This window comes from Lagenorhynchus albirostris, chromosome 15, assembly GCF_949774975.1.
Source record: "Lagenorhynchus albirostris chromosome 15, mLagAlb1.1, whole genome shotgun sequence".
In the NCBI taxonomy this organism is placed as follows: Eukaryota; Metazoa; Chordata; class Mammalia; order Artiodactyla; family Delphinidae; genus Lagenorhynchus; species Lagenorhynchus albirostris.
The window spans coordinates 10,420,463-10,439,799 of NC_083109.1; the positions used below are offsets into that span (position 1 = coordinate 10,420,463).

General features: G+C 48.0%; 1 protein-coding gene across 1 annotated transcript in view; it reads left to right on the forward strand.

The window, feature by feature from the left end:
- NFATC2 (nuclear factor of activated T cells 2) overlaps positions 1-19,337 on the forward strand; it is a 142,721-nt gene that overhangs the window by 15,124 nt on the left and 108,260 nt on the right. The window contains exons 2-3 of the mRNA XM_060123533.1: positions 2,104-3,115; positions 7,452-7,623. Of these exons, the coding sequence (XP_059979516.1) occupies positions 2,104-3,115; positions 7,452-7,623 (1,184 nt within the window). The remainder of the gene's footprint in view (positions 1-2,103; positions 3,116-7,451; positions 7,624-19,337) is intronic.

Genomic DNA, 19,337 nt, shown 5'->3' on the forward strand with positions numbered 1-19,337 from the left:
CAGAAAGGAGCTTGGCATTTTCTGAGAATGACAGCCAGTTTGGCTGGAGTCCGGGGAGAGAGGAGAGGGGAGAGGGGAGAGAGAGGCAAGGCTAGAGGGGCAGGCAGAGGCTCGACCGGGCTGACCTAGTTGAGGTTGTTTATCTTGATCCTAGGAGCTGTGGAAAGCCATTTCTGAGCTCTCACCTGGGGTGGGGCACCACCTGAACCCTATGAGATCAGCTCAGCTGAACCACTCCAGGATGGCCCAGAAAGGGCACCAAGGAAGTGGAGGATCACCTGTGTGCACCAACCAGCTCCTCTGTTACAGTGCAGAAGCCAGCCACAGGCTATATGCAAACAAATAGGAACGGCTTTGTTCCAATAAAACTTTACTTCCACACGCAACCTGTGGGCCAGCTTTGGTCCAGGGGCTGTAGTTTGCCTGCCTCTGATCTAGCAGCATGCGATTCTCTAAACAGATAATATCTGATGTGATGTGAGCTGCTAACAGGTGTCAGTGGAGAAAAGATGGCCGGGAAATGGGGTGGAGAATGACACAGCGGTGGGGATGGGCCTAAGGAGCTGCTGACTGAGTAGGCATGTGAAGGAATTAAGGGAAGCAGCCAGGTGAAGATCTTGGGGGGAGACTTTCTAGGGAGAGGGAGCTCCACAGCAGGAGCTGCTTGAAGAATCGTGAGGCTGTCAGCAGGGCTGGTGCCGAGTCAGCTTGGGGAAAAGTGGGGAGAGCGGGAGTAGTGAGACAGGCCAGGGCTAGGGGACGAGTGTGTTAAGGACTGTCCTGGGGACATCTAGGGAAGCCTTTAAAGTGGGTTTCACTTTACAATGGACATTTCCATAGAGGGCTGCGTGGAGAACAGACCAATAGAGGGTGAGTGTAGAAATGGGGAGACCAGGGAGGAGGTGACGGCAACAGTCCAAGTGGAAGAGGGTGGCGGGAGGTGGTGACACATGAGTTTAGTTTACATTTTAATAGAGCGGTCAGGCTTTGCTGATGGATTGGATGTAAGGTCACGAGAGAAGAGTCGAGGCTGACCCAAGTAACGACAGAGAGGGTGGAGGGGCCTCTGTTGAGCTGGGGAGCTTGCAGGAGGGGCGGGGTGTGGGATGGTGGGAACAAATAGCTAGTTCCCTCTCTGATCTCACTCTCCAGCCTCGGGTTCTTTCGAGATGGCAGCAGAAGCCTGAGCTAGGTGGCCACGATTAAAGAACAAAATTGGATCATTCTGTATCCACTGATTTTACTAGTTTGGGAGGCTCTATAGCTATGGCTCTGTCTTTTGGGGGCCAAGTAGCTTTTCTGGGGGATTTCTAATCCTGTTCATTCTGTATTTGGGTGAATCTCTTCCCCTCCCTGGACCTCAGTTTCCTCATCTGTAAAATGGCCCAAGATGAGATATGGCTCAGGGGTTCTGGTTGTAAATTAAGTCACTTTTCTACATGTGGGCATAAACCTTTGGGATTTGAACCCAGAGCTTCATGGTCTCCAGAGCTGCTGTGGCCTCCCCCTGCATCTTGTAGCTGTATCATACAGGTAGAAAGAGCAGATGGGCCTAGGTCAGTGTTTTTCAAACTGTGGGTCATGACCCACTGGTGGGACAGGAAATCTGTTTAATGAGTTATGACCAGAATTTAAACAAAATAACCCCAGACAGGAGGATAGATAAGAGTGCATCATACATAGCAGGGTAAGTATTGTTTTGGGAAGCTTTTGTTTCAGTTGCCAGTGAACATGATGGTGTGAACTGAATTGTGAAATCAAATCACATTTCTTTTAAGGGTTTCACTGAAACAAAAGTTTGGAAGCCGTTAGCCCAGCCAGCCATGCAGGTCTCCGGCTGCTGCTGCATGGCTTGGACCAGCTGTGCTCGTGCACCTGCACTAAAATCCTTCCGCTTTGATCTCTCCGTTCAAGGAATCTGGGATGAAGTGGCCTCACTTTCCTTCTGTGAGGGACGGAGTTTCTAGCTCTGGGGTTTGGTGTGGCGGGGATTAAAAAAAAAATAATAATAACAGGAGACAAACCCAATCTGGGATTGCTCTGCGTCCGGAGTTGTGTTTTAGAGGCTTAAAAAGACCCCTCCCTCCCCCCTTCTCTTTCCAGAAGAACCGAATGCACATAAGGTCGCCAGCCCACCCTCCGGACTCGCATACCCCGATGATGTCCTGGACTATGGCCTCAAGCCATACAGCCCCCTAGACAGTCTCTCTGGCGAGCCCCCGCACCGGTTGGGAGAGCCGGATAGGGTAGGGCCCCAGAACTTTCTGTGCCCTGCCAAGCCAGCGGGGGCCTCGGGCCTGAGCCCTCGGATCGAGATCACTCCATCCCACGAACTGATGCAGTCAGGGGGGCCCTTCCGCATGAGAGACACTGGCCTCGTGGTCGAGCAGCCGCCCCTGCCGGGGGTGGCCGCCAGCCCGAGGTTCACGCTGCCCGTGCCCGGCTTCGAGGGCTACCGCGAGCCGCTTTGCTTGAGCCCCGCTAGCAGCGGCTCCTCTGCCAGCTTCATTTCCGACACCTTCTCCCCTTACACCTCGCCCTGCGTCTCGCCCAATAACGGCGGGCCCGACGACCTGTGTCCCCAGTTTCAAAACATCCCTGCTCATTATTCCCCCAGAACCTCGCCAATAATGTCACCTCGAACCGGCCTCGCTGAGGACAGCTGCCTGGGCCGCCACTCGCCCGTGCCCCGTCCGGCCTCCCGCTCCTCGTCGCCTGGTACCAAGCGGAGGCATTCGTGCGCGGGGGCCTTGGTTGCCCCGCTGCCCGGAGCCTCACCCCAGCGCTCGCGGAGCCCCTCGCCGCAGCCCCGGGACGACGGCGCCCCTGCCGGGTACCCCCCCGCGGCTGGCTCTGCCGTCCTCATGGATGCCCTGAACAGTCTCGCTGCCGACTCACCCTGTGGGATCCCCCCCAAGATGTGGAAGACCAGCCCCGACCCGTCGCCGGTGTCCAGCGCCCCGTCCAAGGCTGGCCTGCCCCGCCACATCTACCCAGCCGTGGAGTTCCTGGGGCCCTGCGAGCAGGAGGAGAGGAGGAACTCAGCCCCCGAGTCCATCTTACTGGTGCCACCAACTTGGCCCAAGCAGCTGGTGCCCGCCATTCCCATCTGCAGGTGAGTCAGGCTTTGAAAACGATTTATTCCATGGTCCAGTTTTAAGAGAAGGTTTTCTGGTTATGAGCATGGGATTCAGAGTTGGCTAGACTGGTCTTAAATCCTGGCTTTCCATTTACTGGCTGCCAGACCTTGAAAAGGAAGTTAAATTCTCTGGGAAAACGAAACAAAACAAAACAAAACTCTGAGCTGCAGTTTTCCCATCTGTAAAATGGGTGTAAGTGTCCCTGACTTCCTGGGTGGTTGTTAGGAGGATGCAGTCATAAGATGCATGTGATTGCTCATATGACACTGAGCTCATTCATGCATTCGCTCATTTAACAAGTATTTCTCAAACACCTACTATGTGCCAGGCACTGTTACAGGTGTTGGGGAGACAGTGTGAACAAAATGGGAAAAAAAATTCTGCCTTCGTGGAGCTGACATTCTAGTAAGCTCAAAGCAAGCCTGAACATGTGGAATTTGCTGTCTTATTATAAGAGGAATTGATGTTTGTTGGCATCTGCTGTGTGCCTCAGTATTGCAATCAGTGATATGGAGGTCTTCAAAAAATGTGGGAGCCATAATCCTCAAGGAGCTTAAAATCTTGGCAAGCTGAAGAGATGCATGAATAGCAGCATGTAGGCTTGGGGTCTCCAGGGATGGATCTGAGTCCTGGCTCTGCCACTCACTGGCTGTGTGATCATGGGCATGTCTGCTGCTGCCATCCTGCTGTGCCCATAACAGACATCACTAATCATGCAGGGCCCTCTTTCTCATTGAGCACCTTTTTGATGCCGTGCCCAGGGCAGACATTGCTAATCAATCAGGACCTTCATTCTCACTGAGCACCTTTCTGGGCCTTGGTTCATTTCCTGTGAGATGAGGATGATAATAGTACCTACCGCATGTTTTGTTTGTTAGTTAGTTTGTTTTTTTAAGGATTAGGTGAGATAATATATCTCAAACTCTTAGCATAGAACCTACATAGGTAAGAGCTCATGAGAGAGACAGCTGTTATTGTTATTGGGGAATCTTAACCTTATAGAGGAAGCGCTTTGTTGCTTCCTCACTGATGAGCCGTGTGCTAGGAGATTGAGTCCCCAATAGCTGTTAGAGTGATGATAGCGACAATAATAATCACCAACATTTCAGGATGCTAGCTGTGTGCCAGGCACACTTCTAAGTACTCTCTCTGGATTATTTCATGTTATTCTCACATAAACCTGGTCTGGCTATATATTTATCTTCATTTTGATAATAAGGAAAATGAGGTACACAGATTAGGAGCAGAGATTATTTTATCTGTTTCATTAGGTGAAGAATCTAAGCTTTATGCTATTCCCGTTATCCCAATGGTTTTCAAAGTGTTATTTGCTTGTAGCCAGTGGAAGCCTCTTCTTTTCAAATAAAATGTTGAATGCCAAAATAGGTAATGTAGAGCCGTTTTGATTGATGTGGGATTGAGAGTAGCCTAGGGTCCTGTCCACTGGGCCTGGCCTCCCCACGCCCACCTGCCCCCAACCCCGACCGAAATGGACTGAATGGAGCTTCTGGTCTGATGTTTCCTCCAAAGCAGGTTCTGAGAACACTAGTGCCATCATAGGTCAGTCAGTCCCTTAAGGAAAGGAGTTTCTGGGTTTACTAGAGTTTAATAGATACCTTTGTGGAGGGGCCGCTCCCCGCTGTGGACAGAATGTGCGGTGGTTTCAAAGGCCATCTGATCACGGAGTTCTGAGACTAAAGTTTCCTGCAGCCACCTTAGGAATGCTGATCGAGATCAACGCCTGGTGCAGGTTGAGAAACGGGGGCTCAGAGAGGTGAAGTGGTATGCCCATCAGCACCCAGCTAGTTCACGACCAAGTTGGAAATCAGAATCCGAGATTCCTGACTCCTTGTTATTTCCGGCCAACTCCTTGATCCGTCTCCAAAACGTGACTTATTTGGGAGTGAGGAGGATCATTAATATAAAATACGATTGTGAGGCATTTATCTGAGACTTTATTGTGTATAAAATCTTTCCCTCTCCATTATGTGGCTTGATCTGAGAGGTTGAGTTAGAGTCCTTTAGTCCCTAGCAAGTGCCAATCTGTGCCAGCCAGTGAGATATTTGCAAGAATTTTCTATTCGATTGAGAAGATAGGGCATTCAGAGAAGTCTCCCGATGGTAGTTATCCCAGGGAGTGTGGATAACTCAGCAGGGGGCTGGAATTCAAATGCAGGATGTCAGACTGGCTCCAATGGTCTGAGTCTTTTAAGATTATATTTCGGTTGTCAAACACCTATTCCAGAACCACACAAGATTAGAAGTTGATACTTAGGGATATTCCATTGAATCTTCTATTCACTAAATGTTTTGATTCATACAAGGGTGGAGTGATTTTTTTCATGAGCCTTATTTTGCTAACTTTAGAAAATTTTAACTTGCATACATGAGAATAAGAGTATTTAACACATATGGCACCTTGGATGTAGACAGAAGCTTGAAGGCATCTTGGAACTGTAACTGAGGTAGAAATAAGGCACTTTGGACACCTGAGACTTCAGAGTTAAAGGGGCTTCAGGAGGCAATGTGGTTATAAAGAAGGGCTGGAGATTTCCTTGCATAGTGAGGGTGGAATCGTAAGTTGGATTGTATGTTCAGGTTCAGCTCTGACACTGGTGGAATTTGTGGGGCTGCTGCCCCCCTCCACTCTCCCCTTGGAATTGCTGTAAGAGAGAAGGGATAGAATTGGCCTCACTGCAAATGTTTAATTAAGTCCAGTTGATAATGTTAGCTTCTAGCAGTTTTGGGCTTAGCAGGAAAGACTGTCCTGATTAGATTAATGTTTTCTCCTGCGTGTGAAAAATCAGGACATAGTGACACAAATCCATGCATTTGTAACTTCAAAGCTACTTTGAACATACGGGTGTTCTTTGAAATAAAACTGCTTGTTCATTCATCCATTTATCCTTCCATTCATTCGTCCACCCACCCACCGAATATTCACTGACGACCTAGCAAATGTCAGGCATTGCTCTAGACTCATTCCATCAATGAGGTATTTTCTTGGGCCTATTTTAAAGAAATTAATAAGATAAGAGACAGTGTAGAGATGTGGAAGGAGCACTGGACCGGGAGTCAAGAGACTTAAGTTGGAGCCTTGGCTGTGTCTTGCTCTGTGATCTTGGGAAAATGTCTCTAGGTTCTTTTGGACTCTGAGTGAATGGTCTAGATAGATTGTCAAGACGTCATTCACCTCTTCAGTGACCTAATACTAACCTCATATCAAGTACCTGATGTGTGTGCTGGGTAGGGTTGAGACTGTATAATAAAATGAAACTTAACGTCATGCCCGCAAAGATTTGACAAATTCAGATGCCAAAGCGTACATATCCAATACCGTTAATACTGTAGTCAGATTGTCTACAGGAAGTAACTATTTATTTGAAATATACACTATATTACATGAAAAAATAATTATAGCTAATATTTATCGAGCAGTTATTGTGCTTAAGCTCTTTATATGATCTCAGTATCCCCATTTCACAGTTGAAGGAGACTAAGGCCTAGGGAGATAGAGGCATTTGCTCTAAGTCACACAGGTAGTTAGAGGTGGAGCTGGGACTTGAACTTGGGTGTGTAACTCCAGTCATGCTCTTGACCTTTACTCCTCATTTAATTGTAGGAAGTCTGAGTGGTTTGGCTCATCCATACCAAAACCAGACACCTCTCTGTGGTTAGATGTTCTACACTTGACCCAAGAAGTAATGATTGTGACTGGGAATGGCCTGTCCCTAAATTTACTTTTAATTGAGACATCAGACATAGAAATAAGAGCTAGAAAAACTCTCAGATGTCATCTAGTCCTTTTGTGGTTACAGGATACTAAGGATAAGAAAGATGAAGTTGCATACCTAATGTCACATGGCAAGTTTGTGACACAGTGGGGCCCCTGATTTCTATTTCAGTGTTCCTTCTCCCACACTTACTCCTTGGGAAAAGAAAAACATCCTGGATAAGGGATGTTCTTTAGAGGTGAGAGGTGATATTCTTCAAAATTTCCAGAGGAAAAGAAGTTACAGTGGTTCAGAACGTGCTAGAACAATCATATCGTGAACTTAGCTTCATAAACTGAGATGTCAGTCATTCTGTCTTCATCAAGATGGAAGAGAAAACAAAGAAAGAGAATGAAAAAGATCTCTACCTTGTGAAGAGCCCTACCTATCATGTCTGAGAAATGTGTGCCTCCCAACAGCCAACATTATCATATGCCCATTGGACATGATGTTCAGAAAAGGGACCATTTATGTTTATTGTACAGGTTGACGGGATATGATTTATTGTACACATGACTGATTCTGTTTCCTCCTTCAGCATCCCAGTGACTGCATCCCTCCCACCACTTGAGTGGCCACTCTCCCACCAGTCAGGCTCCTATGAGCTGAGGATCGAGGTGCAGCCCAAGCCACATCACCGAGCTCACTACGAGACAGAAGGCAGCCGAGGGGCTGTCAAAGCTCCGACCGGCGGCCACCCTGTGGTTCAGGTATGGCCTTGAGTTCTCTTCCTTTTGCGTCCTCGTTTATCAATGGGTGATTTACTTCTGCTGAGCTACTGCTTGGTGCTTTTTAGGTTGAGGTATGTGTCTTAGCCTCCTTTTCCTCTGAGGGATGGGATATTTGAGACTGAGTATCAGAAGCTAATCCAGCTACTCAAAAGCCATAGACAAAAGTCTTACTGAGCTGGATAAGGATAGAAATGATATTCATGCTCAAGCTTCTTCTTTCTTCCCTTTCTGATTGGGAGATCACTAGAGTTTTGCAGAGGTTTTTGTATTGAAGGTTTCTGAAGCCATGATTTTGTGTTTAAATTTCAGATGAGAGTCCATTGAGGAAAATCAATATATTGAAAAGTGGGGAAAAGTTAAAACTACACAGAGTCAAATACCTAAAATAACTATTATTAGCATTTTGATATATTTCCTGTTGCCTTTTTTTCTATTCATGAACGTGGCAATGTCTATCACTGTACATTTGTATACTTGATGTTATAGTAGTTTGTACTTCGATTTTTTTCACTTTACATTATACTCTGAGCATTTCCTCCTGGTTTTTCCTTAATCATTATCTTTTTCTTTTTGCGGTACGCGGGCCTCTCACTGCTGTGGCCTCTCCCGTTGCGGAGCACAGGCTCCGGACACGCAGGCTCAGCGGCCATGGCTCACGGGCCCAGCCGCTCTGCGGCATGTGGGATCTTCCTGGACCAGGGCACGAACCCGTGTCTCCTGCATCGGCAGGCAGACTCTCAACCACTGCGCCACCAGGGAAGCCCAATCATTATCTTTTATGTCTGTGGCTTTTGATTTAACCTCAGATTTTTGTTTTCAAAATAAGTAGGGAACTGTTTTTTTCCTCCAAAATATTGAGTTGAAATATTCTTGATTGTATAGTCTAGTTAACCAGGAACTGCTGACTGGTGGCCACCAACCAACTCAATTAACCAGCCCTTTAATACATTTAAATTAATTTAACTCTTTTAAATTTGCCTTAAAGTAAAAGTATTCTTTGATAAGAATCTGATGGTGCATCAAAACCCTTTAGAGTAGTTGTTAAAAACGCAGATTCTTGAGCGTCCCCTGAAACTCCATGACATAAGTACAATTCAGACAAAAAACAAACCTACAAACCCCTAACCCTAAAATCTGCACAGGTAGCTTTGAGTGTATATACCTGGTTAAGAACTTTAATGATAACATTAGGAACTTATAAATCCTGGCAGTTGCTTTTTCTAAATCTAACATCACAGCCTTTTGGGGATTTTGTTTCCATTCGTTGCTTCTTTTCATTTGCCCCAAGTCACATTTTACTATTTCTTTGCATGTCTAGTAATTGTTGACTCTATACTGACATTGTGATGATGATATGCACTGGACATTGTAGAGACTCTTGATTTTGTTATCTTCCTCTAAAGGTAGTTCAGTTACTGGCTGATCACATTGACCTTTTATAGGCTTGATTTTACCCTTTGTTAAGGTAGACCTGTGGAAAGCCTGAGGTGTTCCCCATGCCCTTCAGGTTCATGGGGTTAGCCATCAAATTCCTTCTTTTGTGGATATAGTTGAGGCTAGGTTTTAGACCATGTTAGGGCAGGTCTAAAGTGGCCCTTACTCTAAGGCATGACCTTACTCTTAAGGCCTAGTCTTTTTGGATGCTTCGTGGGGAGGTCACTCCTCTCTGGTGGGCTGGAATTCCAATACTCCAGGCCTGCTCAACCTCTAGTCTCTCTGTTTCCCTTTTTACCCCATAGCTGCCTCTCTCTGATAAACTCTGCACATTCGTTCCCTGTGCTTACACAGCCCAGCCCTTGGCCAAGGACTTGGGGAGCTCCCCTAGCACCTTCCTCCTCTCTGATGCTTTACCCACAGATCCTAGCTGCTTCTCCAGCCTGGGACTCTGAACTCTGTCTCCCCAACTGAGCAGGCCCACTGTGTTCTGCTTGAACTCCACTCCCTGCATGTGGGAGGGAAACTGTCCCCAGGCAGAGAGCTGCAGTGAACGTGGGCTCACCCCCTATGTTTCCTTTCTCTCATGGACCACAGTCTTATGCTGCCTGCTGTCTAGTGCCTGAAAGCAATTGACTTAGCAACTTTTGTCCTATTAGACAGTTGTTTAGGGTGGTAGGGCTGGTCTGGTACTATTTACTCATACTTGAACACTGATTTTTGGAAAAGAAAGTCTTCATATCATTATCGATCAAGGCTTATCTGCTGTAGGATGGGAACCTCTTGGCCTGGAGGTGGTGTTAGTGTGTGCTGGAGTCAAAGCCTTTGGTTGTCACAGAGAGAGAAACTCATTCCAAGCAGATTAGAAAAAGGGGATTATAGGGAGAGGCTACTGGGGTAACATATCATCAGGTCAGGAGATTCAGCTCAAGAAGAACCTGGACTCATGGTCATGAGTCCAAGGTTTATTTCTTTGCTCAGTCAATCCATTCAACAAGTGGATTCGTTCTGCAAGTATTTGTTGACGACCTACCTTTGGCCATATACTGTGCTCGATGCTGAGATACAGTGAAGACTAAAAGAGAAGCGGTGGTTAGCTTCTCTATGGAGCTCATGATCTCGGGGGTATAAAGTTATTGACTAAATAATCATGCACATGATAAAATTACAAATTGTGGCCAGTGGCAGGAAGGAATCGTGCATGAGGCTCTAGGCGTGTGAAATGGAGGAGGCAGTGTAGAGGGGGGAGGATTTCCCTGGTGAGATTTCCTTGAAGAAGAGACTTGGGCGGAGGATGATGCCTAGAGGGAACGGTATGTGCAAATGCTTAGAGGCAGAAGGAAGCAAACTGTGTCAGCGGACCTTGAGGAAGCCAGTGGAACCAGACTGTGAAGGGCCAGAGGGAGAGAGGAGGGGGCCCGAGCGGGCAGGGCCTGAGTAGACATGGGGGCGAGTTTGGCTTTTACCCTGAGATGGGAAAAGCAGGAAAGAAAGGAGGAGAAGCTTTAGGAAGCTCTGTCCATGGTGTCTGTCCTTTCGGGGCTATGTGGTATCTTTGTTCTCTGATTATTCAACAAACGTTGGTTGAGCACTGCTAGGTACCAGGCATGGTTCTAGATTCTGGGATGTGGTATGAACGAACCAGCCAGAAACCCTCACCGTCATGAACTTACAGTTCAGCAAGATGATGCTAATAATAGTTAACACTTAGTGGGCATTTACCACATGTCAGACCCTCTTCCAAGTGCCGTCTGTGTTAACTTATTTAATCCTCAAAAAAGCCCCAAGCAGCAGTTACAGTAGGTCAAGGAGATGTCAGGGAACTTGTTCAAGATCATAGCTCTTGAATGGTGGACTCAGGATTTGGATTCAGGTGTCTGGCTTTGCCTGTTATACAACTTTCCTCGTCTTCCACATCACTCTGCAGACCAGCTTTCCCTGCCGCCTCATTCTCACCAGGCAGGGAAGTCCTGGTGGAGAAATGCCCACCAGGCCCTCCTGCCTATCAATTTTCTATGCTGTCCCTGTTCTAGCCCCTCACCAGCTCGTTGGAGCCCAAGTCCTGACCCTCAGGGAGATTCTAATTGGCCCTGGCGGGGGGGTGGGGGGAAGGGTGCCACCCTCTGGTCCAGTTAGCTTGGCCAGAGAGGTCAGGGCATGTGCAGTGCAAGGCTCTGCTCACCCATTCATCAGGGGCCGGGGCCGTGGAAAGTTCCAGAGAAGGGAATGGTCTGGACGTGCAGTTCCGAGGATGCCCACTACACTGTGCTTGATGTTCACGCCCCTTCTTCCAACAGCTCCCCAGGATCCACTCCTCTTCTTGTTCGTAACTTTGAAAACTCAACGTATGACTTAAAAATCTGTAGCCATATCCTCAAAAGACACAAAGTGAAGTCTTTAAAAAAAAATCATTTGAATAGATTGGGTTCTCTTCAAAACAAGATGTGCTAACCCCTGATTTTTAACATAGGAAGTCAGTTTTTTAAAACTTCTTTGAAAAACGAAGAGAAGAGGGAACTTTAAGAAGACAAGGGCTCTTAACCTTTAAGTAGGTGCGAAAACCCCTTTCGAAATCTGGAGGGTTGCCCTTTCATTCCCAGAAGAGCAGCGAAGCCCTGTTGTGTACCTTGCCTAGATGCTTCTGCTGGTTTCTTTCTTGATCTCTGTCTCTCTCCTTATCTCTCCATCTGTTTCTATTTCTGTACTGTACCATGGCTCGCTTTTCCCCTCTCGATGATTCGTCCTCACCTTTCTCTTTTTTATTTGCCACACTATAAAACTTCACTTTTTTTTTGCATGCCTAGTGGTTTTATGCTCCTCTTTATATGAAAATAAAATGAGTACATGACCATTTCATTCTCTTTCTTTACATGTAAAATTTCATATCTTAAGCATATGCCGTGTTCAGCTGTTTTTCTTTCTTTTTGCTTTCCTCTCTCTTGAATGTCACTTGATCTTGGAAGAAAGTTTGTTCCAAACCTTAAATGCTTTTCAGATCTCATGACTCATTCATTCGGTGAACATTTTCTCAAGGGCTTGCTGTGTGCCAGGCGCTGTGCTAGGCGCCAGTAATGTAATGATGGGTGAGATGGACACAGTCCCTGCCCTGATGTAGTTCAAGGGGCACTGGATATGCCAAGTAGACCAGGATGGTTGGTGTGACGGTTGCTGAGATGTGGGCGTGTCAGGGAGGCCAGACGAGGGCCATCTGGGATGACATCTGGACTCCAAGGTAGAACGTGACAGCTGATTAGGAGTTCATCTGTTGGATTCACAGCTTGGGGCGGGAGGTGGTGGTAAGTGCTTTGACAAAACAAACCATGTCAGGAAAGTACTACTTGGTCGACCTGCTTTAGAGAGGATCCCTCTGAGGAGGTGACTTACCACCTGGGGCCTGGAGCCGATGATTGAGCCAGCGAGGAAAGGAATGTTGCCCTTCCTCTGTCTGTCTCTGTCTCTTTTGGTGGTGGTGGGAGAGCGTTCCATGCACAAGGCACGGCACACACGGAGGTCCTGAGGCAGGGAAGAACTTGGTGTGTCTGTGGAGCTGAAGGAGGGCCAGTGTCACTTGAGTTTAGCTTGGAGGGTGATGGTTGGCAGGACTCATAAGCCAAGATGAGGAACTTGGGTTTTATTTCAGGTCAAGGGGAAGGGAGTGCTGAGTTTTGAGCAGAGGAGGAAGATGATTCCAATTTAATATTTTTGGGACCACTTGGGCTTCCCTCTAAGGAGTGGGTTTCTCTATGGGAGGAAGCAGGGAGGGGAATTTGATAGGCTGTGGTAGTGCCGGCTGGAAGGTCAAGGCAGTGAGGACTGGAAGGTGGCATTGGGAGAGGAGGGGATGGATTCCAAGGTGTGAGCTTCGGGACTTGGTGCTGGCTTAGGTGTGGGGGTGTGAAGGAGCGCCTGGGTAGAGGGTGTTGTCATATGCCACGTGGGAAGACCTGGGGAGGCAGTCATTTTCCTAGGGGAAGATTACGAGTTCAGTTTGGGGTGAGGGAATTAGGAAGGGCTTGTGGGGCGTCCAAGCAATGACGGCAAGTAGGCAGTTGGGTATATGAGTCTGGAGCTCAGAAGCAGAGTTCTAGACTTTCTAATGCTCAGGCCATCACTACAGGGCTTAGTGCATATCCACTTGTAAGGATTTATTTCCCATACCCTCAAGAACAAGCTGCATCTCTCTAGAAGCAGTGGACCAAGGAGAGAACCAAAGAAGTGATTGCAGAAACAAGATTACAAACTGAGCACTCGTGGGAGCCAGACGACGGAAGGAAATGACTGCCTTGGCCAAGCAGGGAGCAATAGGGAGTGGTGGGGAGTAGGGCACAGCACAGTATGTACCTTCTCTGAAGGAGGCAGCTGGTACTCAGCGCCCCTTGGTTATGCCATGTGGGAACCAAAGTTGCCACGTTTCACAGTTTTTATTAAGGGGAGCTAGGAACCTGAATTTTGATGTGGAATTTCTGATTTTTATATTTTGGCTACTAAATCAAAGTTTGAGTTAGATTTAGCTCAAGGCAAATATCCTCAAGTTCATAGCCTCTGGGGGTTAATAAGGACTGTGCTACGTTAAGGGTTTTCAGTAGAAAGGGAGGTAGGAGAGAGGCTACGTTTATACGATTTCTAAGAATTGTTCAGTTAGGGAAGGAGCTCGGTTCGCAGCCAGACCCTGGACATTTCTCCTATAAAGCTCTAAAGCCCGTGGAACTAGAGCAAGCTTATGGTTTTTTCTGAGGAGCCTGGGAATCTTAGTTCTTTGACGTGACTTTGACCTGTAGGGATCAGAGAAAGGGAACCACTTGATTCACCTTGAAAGAGCCACGTGCCTTTTGGTGGAACCCTGCCATCATTTCCTCGTTCTGTGTCAGGACAGGAAGCAGTGGTCCTTTGGTGGACAGAACTGCCATTCAAAGGCAGCTTTGCAAGGTTGGGCTTTAAGCGTTTCCGTAGCTCTTCAGCTTATGGGATCTCATAATACCCCAGCTGAGAGTTGCCTGTATAATGCCACTGTCATTTAATCCTTTCCCTGGCTGCTTCCAGACCCTTTAACCATAATCCTGCATAGAAATTCCCGGTAGAGGACACTTCATTATTTTCCTCATCCATCTTTGTGCCGGGGCTTTCAATAAACGTTATTCTTACCATTCTCTGGGACGTGTTTGCAACTGGCAGAAGGATTGGAAAGCCATCCTTTTCGTTATAAAGTAGTCAAAATCTAAGATTGTTTAACCGCAGCACACACCTCCAAAGACAATACTCCTGATTCTTTCAAACAGATGTTCAGACATATGGCGAAAACATGGGCAGTTCCTTTAGGAGAAATTCCTTGCAGATGCAGAAACCTGATCTCGATTTCTTCCTGGGGAACAGTAATGAGCTTTGCAGAGAGAAGAGTGGGGGGCCGGGGCGCACCTGTCCAGGGTACCGCCTTCCCATCCTGGAGGAGGCTAGTAAAGTCTCCGAGCTTTCATCTCGTAAAACAGATTACGGGACGGTGATTTTCATCCTGTTGGATTTTGGCGTTTGTACTCTCTGCGACTCACTTTAAATTATATCTAAGACAGGGGAGAAAGAAGCCAGATGGGGTTTCCTCCTGACCAGGCGAAACTGGAGTCGTGACGGGGAGCCGCGCTTCCCTGGCGTTGGCTGGGCGTGTTGGCTTCCACTGACTAATAAAACTTTGTGCTCGGTGAGGCTGGCTCCGTGAAACAGGTCTTGCAGATGCTACTTTGTCTTGATCACGGCTGCTGCGTTTGCTTAGAACTACAGAGGTTCGATGAGACCTTCTGCAGAAGGAAAGGAGAAGAGTGAAACAGGGATCCTCCAGCTTCAGAGGGGGGGCACGTGTTCTGAGGTCATCGGGGGTGCATTCTGCTCATTCATTCGTTTGTTCGAATTATTCACCCAGCGCCTCCTAGGTGCTCGGCACTCTTCCAGGTGCTGGGAAAGCAGCCGTGAACAAAGCAGACAGAAATTCCTGCCCCCGTGGCGCTGACGTTCTGGCTGCAGTGAGATAAACAATAAATCTAATAAATAGGAAAGTTCAGTAGTACGTTGGAAGGTGATAAGTACTATGGGAAGAGCTGCCAGGGCGAGGGGGATTGGGTGTGGTCAGTTAGGCCTTCCTGAGAAGGTAGCATTGGGGCCAAGGAGGAGCTGAAGGACTAAAAGGTCCGGGTTTCTGGGGATGAGTGCTCACGGCGGCCTGGACAGCCAGGGCCACCCTGGGTGTGGTCTGGGAGCAGAGAGGGGGCCTGCGTGGGAAGGGCAGGCTGAGTCAGGGCAGGGGAGGAGGGGCTGCAGGCCCAGAGGAAAGAGGATGGGCGCGCTTGGGCCTTGGACTCGCAGGAAGGTGGGAGCCAGGAAGAGCGGGTCTGACCTAGGTTTCAGCAGGATCCCTCTGGCTGCCTTACAGATGAGGACAGGCCGTCGGGGGGCCGGGGGAAGGAGCATGGAGATGGGCTAGGAGCTGCTGCGGTGGTCCAGGCGAGACAGGACTGCGGCTGGACCAGGACTGGGGAGTGGAGGGCATGAGAAATGGTGGGACTCTGGGTATATTCTGAAAGTCAAGCAAACTGGATTTTTTGAGAGGTCAGTTATGGGCGGGAGGCACGTGGGTGGTTGTAGTCTTGGGGGAGGCCGGAGTGCCCAGGGTTGAGCAGCCCTGCCCGTCACGCTGAGACTCTCCTGTTTTCAGAGGGAAGACATCCAGGGCTGGCTTGACCCAGCCTCTTCCTTTAAAGGTGAGGATGGGGTGGGGAGGGGATGCTGAGGCTGACTTCGGGAGGACCCAGCCTCACTACGCTCTCTTTGTCTATGCCAGTCTCTTGATGATAACGCTGGCCGTTAATTAAAACATCTTTTAAAAGAGTACAGTCCAGGGCTTCCCTGGTGGCGCAGTGGTTGAGAGTCCGCCTGCCGATGCAGGGGACACGGGTTCGTGCCCCGGTCCGGGAAGATCCCACATGCCGCGGAGCGGCTGGGCCCGTGAGCCATGGCCGCTCAGCCTGCGCGTCCAGAGCCTGTGCTCCGCAACGGGAAAGGCCACAACAGTGAGAAGCTCGCATACCAAAAAAAAAAAAAAGTACAGTCCAAACCAAGTGCATCTGTGGGCCAGATGTAGCCCTGGCGTGTGACCCTGGCTGAGGCTGGAGTGGTCATGGAGGCCTTGTAAAAGCGTGGAGACGGGTGCTGGCCTCCAGGGGTGAGCCAGGTGCCGAAGAGAGGGTGTCGGGGGGTGGAGCCTGCACAGGTACAGGTGTGGAGGGATGAGGAAGTGCAGGGTTGGATGGTGCCGTGTGCTAACACATCTGCGTGTCAGAAACACACCGAGGGAAGCAAGAGGTGCTTTCAGCTCACATGAGAATATAAATGATCATAAATGAGTGTCAAACATTGCCCCCCGCTGCCCCCAGTGTAAGCAGAAAACAGAAAATGTCCAGAATCTTGAAGGAATAATTGTTCCAAAAAGAGAGATTAAGTCCGAGCCTTCAGTGTGTCTGGCAACCAGTGGGAACATAGAGAGGAAACTTCATTTGTTCTATAAACAAATTTTTGGCCAGGCACTGTGATGTAACAATGACACAGGCACACTTACCCAGCATCTACCATGTACTTTCCTTAGAGTGACCTACTTAATCTTTGCAGCGATGCTATGGAGTGCAGGTGGTAGAATTACTCTCATTTTACAGACAAGGAAATTGGGACACAGAGAGGTTAAGCAACTTGGCTGATGTCACCCAGCTGGTGAGCGGTGGCTTTGATTCGGACATAGGAGGTTTAAAGCCAGAGCCCACACTGAACCATCAGTCTGTGCTGCCTTTTGGTAGCAGAAAGAGCAGGTTGTTTGGAGCAAGGCCGTCCTAGCATTCATTAGCTTTGGCACTCTGGGTAACTGGCTGGCCTGCAGTTTCTTCACTTAGAAAAGAGTAAAGACCTACATCTTTCAGATTTTTTGTTTTGTTTTGTTAAGAGTTGTTAGGATTCTAAGCAAAAGTGCCCCGTGTGATCTTGGGTACAAAGTAGGCTTTTTTTTTTTTTTTAAGATTTTTTGTTGTTGTTGATGTGGACTATTTATTTATTTATTTATTTATTTATTTGATGTGGACTGTTTTTAAAGTCTTTATTGAATTTGTTACAATATTGCTTCTGTTTTACGTTTTGGTTTTTTTGGCCCCATGGCATGCGGGATCTTAGCTCCCCAACCAGGGATCGAACCCACAATCCCTGCATTGGAAGGCGAAGTCTTAACCACTGGACCACCAGAGAAGTTCCACAAAGTGGTCTTTTAATCTGCTGATGTTCTTTGGTTGGGAGGGAAAGATTGACATGGATCTGGGGTATTTTAAGCTCTGATAGCCCACGATTAGATCCTGGTGCCCGTTCAGGTTTTTTCTGGTTGAGTTACCCACATCTGAGACTAGCTTAGGTACTTCATTTACACATTGAGGGTGGTTTATTTACACATCGTTTGTTATATACGTGACACTAGTTCATCCTTGCAACCGCTCAGTGAGTGGGTGCTATTATTCCCATCGTACAGATGGATAAAGAGGCAGGGGGGAAGCTAATGTCACTTACCTAAAGTCAGGCGGCCAGTAAGCACTGGAGCCCTGACTTCGGCTTTTAGCTTCTGGCTTCTCATCTTTCCAGGCACCTATTCAGTCATCCGTCACCTGCTCCCAGCCGGCTCTGCCTCAAGCCCCAGCACAGAGGGCTCCAGCTGGGGCGTAACATGAGGGTAAGATGGGACAGGGCTCATGAAAGGCTCCTCTGTAGCATCTTTGGGCAGCACCCGGCTGGTGGTGTGATTTGAGCCCTGGACCCAGCGCTGGGCATCCAGGTCCCATCATGGCCTTCACTTTCTTCACTGAAGGACCCCGGGAGAGACAAAGACTGTCTCTGGTCCTGTTGAGACAGGAGGCATCTGCTAGAGGTGGATTGGAAGTACCTGCTAGCTCCAACGTGGCCCGGGAGAGAGGGGAGGTGACGGCTTCTCACACGGGCCCTGTTCCCTCTGTGAGAGCAGCAGAGCCATTCTCTGGATCCTGGGAGAGAGCGTGGAGGTAAAAGCTGCTTGTTCTGAGCTTCCTGGAAAACTGTGGGCTGACTCTGCCCGTAATTGCATCTGTTTATCGAGCGCTTACTATGTGACAAGCACGTCACATGGACTGGCTCAGGCAGGCTTGCTGCCCCTGCTCTGTGAATGGGGCTCAGAGGTGTCGAGTGCCTTCCCCGGGGAGCACGTGGTCACTAGTGACCCTGACCAAGCTTCCCCTGTGTGCCAGTTGCAGGAGGTCATGGTGCTATTATTAACCCCATTTACAGATGAGGAAACTGAGGCTTAAGGTCACACCACTCAGCAGAGGGGACAATTCCTAGGGTCTTTGTAAAGATAAAAGACTTAAGACGGGAAAGTGCTTAGAACGGGGCCTGGCTTGCACCAAGCACTCCATGTACGCGCGTTGTCACTCTTTCCTGTTATTGTTTATTTTCCTCCGCACCATCCTGTTAGGATAAAAAAAGGGAGCCTTTGTTCTCACGTGGAAGTTTGGATTTCATGCTGTCATCCCAGAGCTGGGATGGACGTGAGCTAGATAATGATGATAGGATGATACGAGTGCCCATAATTTACTGACACGTGCCCTGGATGAGGTCAGAGGACTCGCTCAGGGTCATGTAGCCCACACGTGGTGGAGCTGAATTTAAAAGCACAGCTGTCAGCCTCCTTGGCCAAACTGTTTCCCCTGCTGTGTATGGTCCTCAGGTCCACTGCCTAGGGGTGGCTGATTCTGAACATTCTGACACAGGTTTGAAAAAGTTTGTGTGGATGTATATGTGTATATATATATAATATATATCTATACACACACACACAGACTTGCATATATAGATTATATATATATAAACAGATACATATATATGTAAATATACACATGCATATATATAGACACTATATATGTGTATCTGTGCATAAGATACATATATATGTAAATTTTATTCAGTTATTTTTCTTGTCTTAGTATGTATTCATTGTTTAAAAAATACAGAAAAATATAAGAAACCAAACAGCTCCCTTTGTCACCTGGAGAGAACTAGTGTCATTGCTTCAGCGTTTTCCTTTCAGTCTTTTCCTCATGCTTGCACACTTAAGCTCGTCGTACCCAGCTCCTGCCCCCCCTTCCTTAGTTGAGTCTGTATCAGGTTATTTTCCTGACATTAGGGGGAAAGTAGCATTTACCAAGCTCCAAGTAAGGTTG